The sequence below is a fragment of the Stegastes partitus genome, unplaced genomic scaffold (genome assembly GCF_000690725.1).
Source record: "Stegastes partitus isolate 25-593 unplaced genomic scaffold, Stegastes_partitus-1.0.2 Scaffold1301, whole genome shotgun sequence".
NCBI classification, from domain to species: Eukaryota; Metazoa; Chordata; class Actinopteri; family Pomacentridae; genus Stegastes; species Stegastes partitus.
Genome location: NW_007579032.1, coordinates 198,655 through 202,210, shown reverse-complemented (window position 1 = coordinate 202,210; position 3,556 = coordinate 198,655). Strand labels below are relative to the sequence as shown.

Below are 3,556 nucleotides of genomic sequence, written 5' to 3'. Positions count from 1 at the left end.
AGCAGAGGAGGACAAAATACAACAAATCTTGATTTAATCTGAACCGTCTCAGTTTAAGACTACAGAAGTAATGTTCTGCTTCGACTAAACCTGACACACAATGGCAGCCTGACTGTGCACCTGTCATGGTTTTATTATTAATATACAGTAAAAAAAGAAGTACAAGTTCACAGCAGTAATTTAATACTGGGAGACAGAGAATATTTGCAGTACAAAAGGCTGATTCATGAATAACAAAGACAAAAGCTTTCTGCCACGTTTGCTTTCACAAAGATGCTACACATGAGGACTACGAGGAAAATAATTGAAATGAAAACAACCCAAAACGCCGCGTCTCTACGTAAACATCTGTTCTTGTAACCTGCTAGAATTCAGCACATGTTGATGCAAGATCACCGATTTGTAGTTACACATGATTATTATTATTTAATTAGAATTTCTTTACAATTTCTCGCATGATAATCCGTCACAATTTAGTCTCATGATCAGTCCAGACGCTCGTTATTTGCTAAACCGAAGCACATTCATTACACTGTCTGGTAGAAGATACAGACTTTTTTCCCTATTGGTTCACATACAGAAGGCAAATGTGTTTAATTCCCCCCGTTAAGGAGAATCACCCTTTTACTCCCTTCAAGGCACTGATGCAGGGCAGTCAGTCGCTGCTGTCTGTGCTTGTGCAAGAGAAGGTGGCGTCCGAGGGAGACGGCTGGAGGACCTGTGCTGCCGATTCAGCCGCTCTGAGCCTCTCTGAGTCTGAAAGTGTGCCGTTGCCTTTGTGACTGTGATGGTGGTCTGAGAGTTCTGAGTTCTGACTACATGATTTGATGGACGTTTGGCTACCAGGGAGGCTCAGAGCACACGCCTCCTGTTTTTTGTCAGTGTGGTTTGATTCTGGCGGATCGATCCACAATTTGGACCGAAGAGCAACGCTGTCTTGCAGTCCCGTCGAGTCAGAGTCTGCTGCGTTTTCACTGACAGCTTCAGGAGTCGATGGCAGTGGCGAGTCTTTGACCCTCTCGTCTTGATTGTGCGAAGTTTTACCCGGCGGCTCGTGAGAACCAGAACCTGAAGAAACTGGGCTGACAAATCCCACAAAGTCTCCACTGGAGCTGAAACGAAGACCGTGGACGGCGTCGCTGTGAGGTTCAGCTGGCTGCTCTTTGTTTTCACTCTCCTCCTCCTCCCGATGCTGCTGCTGCTTGGTGGCATCCGGAGGTAAATCGTCGCTCTCCTGAGTCCTGCCGCCGCCACCGCCGCTGTCTGGGTCCTGAACTCCCTGTTGTGCAGCCGGATCCGGACCTGCGTCTCTCTGAGGCGGAGCTGCCGGAGCGTCTCCCGAAGCCTGCTGGCTCTGAGCTGGAGGCGTCGGTCGGACCGTTTGGTGACACATGGGGCACGTTTCCTGAACATACAGCCACTTGCGAAGGCAGTTGCCGTGGAAGAAATGTCCACAGTAGGTGATCACGGCAGAGCTCATTTCCTGTGAGGAGAGACGGATCTGGCTTTAGAACAATAACCGTGGACTAGTTTTTGGCATATTGTTGCACTCAGAAACAAGCATTTTACAGTTAAAACATGCTTTTTTTTTTGTAGCAGTCAATCAATTATCAAATCCAATATTCTACATTTTTCCATTATTGGTATCATTATTTTTTAAAAACTGACTCACAACAAATGAAAAAAAAAGTAAAATGAGCAACTATCTGATTGGCTAGGAGCAACATCCAATCAGCACTGAAGGATAAACGCTAAAAGTTCTCTTTTAACTAAACATCGTAAAACATAAATACACAAAAGCATTTCAGTTCTGTGTATATTAACACCAACATTTCATTCTTTATAAAAATATACGAAGAGTTTGCGAAAACAGATAACTCCATTTTTGTAGGTTTTCAGAAAACATATTTTTCGTGGTTTGCTTGAGATCATATCAATCAAACTGAAGCTGAGTGGATTTGACTCAGTAGAAATGACAAAAATAAAGATAACTGAAGTTTGATTGATATTGTCTGAGGTAGACGATGGAAAAGTGGGTTTTCTGAAGGTTTGTGCAGATGGAGTTATCTGTTTTTGCAAATGAACTCTCATATATACACTGATTCCAAACACCAGTGATCAGTCTCCTTGATCACTAATAATCAGTAACAGTGTGGCCTCTCAGAAAACCATCAGTTTATTATTAACAAATACCACCAGCGCTATTACTACTACCACGAAAGCAGCCGTGTAAGAAGTAACAACACATCTGTAATATTATTTTATTTGACGTTGCATCATGCTTTATTACGTATCATTACATAAAATCTAACCTTTGCACATTTGAAACAGTTTTCATCGTATACTAATAAATCCTTCACGTTCTCTGGGGACTAATTTGCACATTCACGCCACGCCTTAAATAAACTACTTTTTTATTAACTCATATAATTCCTTGGACTTCCAACTCTTGCCGTTTATTGACTCGCAACACTTGTTTCTGAAAATGTTTTATCCTTCTTTAACGTTTCCTACGTGGCAGCGTTTAGTGTTATTCACCAAAACACAAAGTCAAAATCCTCAGATTTTAAAAAGCACTTTGCAATAGATCTCATTTTAACCCCATAAATGAGCATATTACAACTATATTGTTGTTATTATTATAAAATCTCATAGTATTTGCCTCCATTTCTGTTACATATACTTCATAATTTACTTTCATTTTACTACATTATATATATTATAATGGTTCCAGTGCACATCTACAGTCCGTGGTACAGTAATATCCACATTACATATTGTTTTTTTTTTAACGTCATCTTTCTCCATTAGTTGTGTATTTCATGTTTTACTCTAACATTTCTCTGTTTTCTTACCTCTCGGCTGTTCCTCTGTGCTGCTCTAACACGTGTAACAGTATCTCCGTGAGGATCAGGAAACTCTTATCTCTTTCACCAGAAAATTTCGGGCCTATCATCATCTCTGCAACTGCTCTGTGTTATCAGGATTCTCTGTCGCCGCTTCCTTGACATCAAACTAAGGGCAGGAAGAGACGACGCTAACTGGATTTGACGAAAAACAAAACAAAACAAAACAAAAAAAAGCTGGCTCAGGGCCAAAGAATTGTCTGACCAGTTTTCCTGGAAAGACGAGAATAACCCGGTTTAAAGGCACACACACAATGTGGAGTATTATCTATACAGAGGAGGGTTTGTCACATGTTTACAGTCTGCTCATGGAGCTGGGCAGCGCTGTCAAATACCAGCCATCACAACCACAAACTGAATTCATTTACGTTATTAATAAAACAAACTATTGTCTACTGGTGACCTCAACACTGGCTGCATTCAGTATTTCATGTCTGTCTGCTGTTACTCTTCATGTATTGTTTGAATAACTATAACAAGGCTGAAATGATCAAGAACATACATAATAGATGACTTTCCTCTAATATTTTGGTCACTACATCTGAGTTTGTCACAGTTTTTTTTCGTCGTAGTGATAAATTGGGAAAACAACAGCAGGCCAGACAAACAGTTTTAACACATTCCAATACAAAGAAGCGCCAGTAGCCTGG

General features: G+C 40.9%; 1 protein-coding gene across 3 annotated transcripts in view; it reads right to left on the bottom strand.

Moving 5' to 3' along the window:
- Positions 1-113: 113 nt before the first annotated feature.
- The window catches only part of LOC103369541 (RING finger protein 145), a 22,167-nt gene continuing 18,724 nt past the window's right edge, over positions 114-3,556 (bottom strand). For all 3 annotated transcript variants that reach the window (XM_008298284.1, XM_008298283.1, XM_008298282.1), the window contains one exon: positions 114-1,483. In XM_008298284.1, coding sequence (XP_008296506.1) covers positions 656-1,483 — 828 coding nt within the window. In that variant the 3' untranslated portion in view covers positions 114-655. The remainder of the gene's footprint in view (positions 1,484-3,556) is intronic.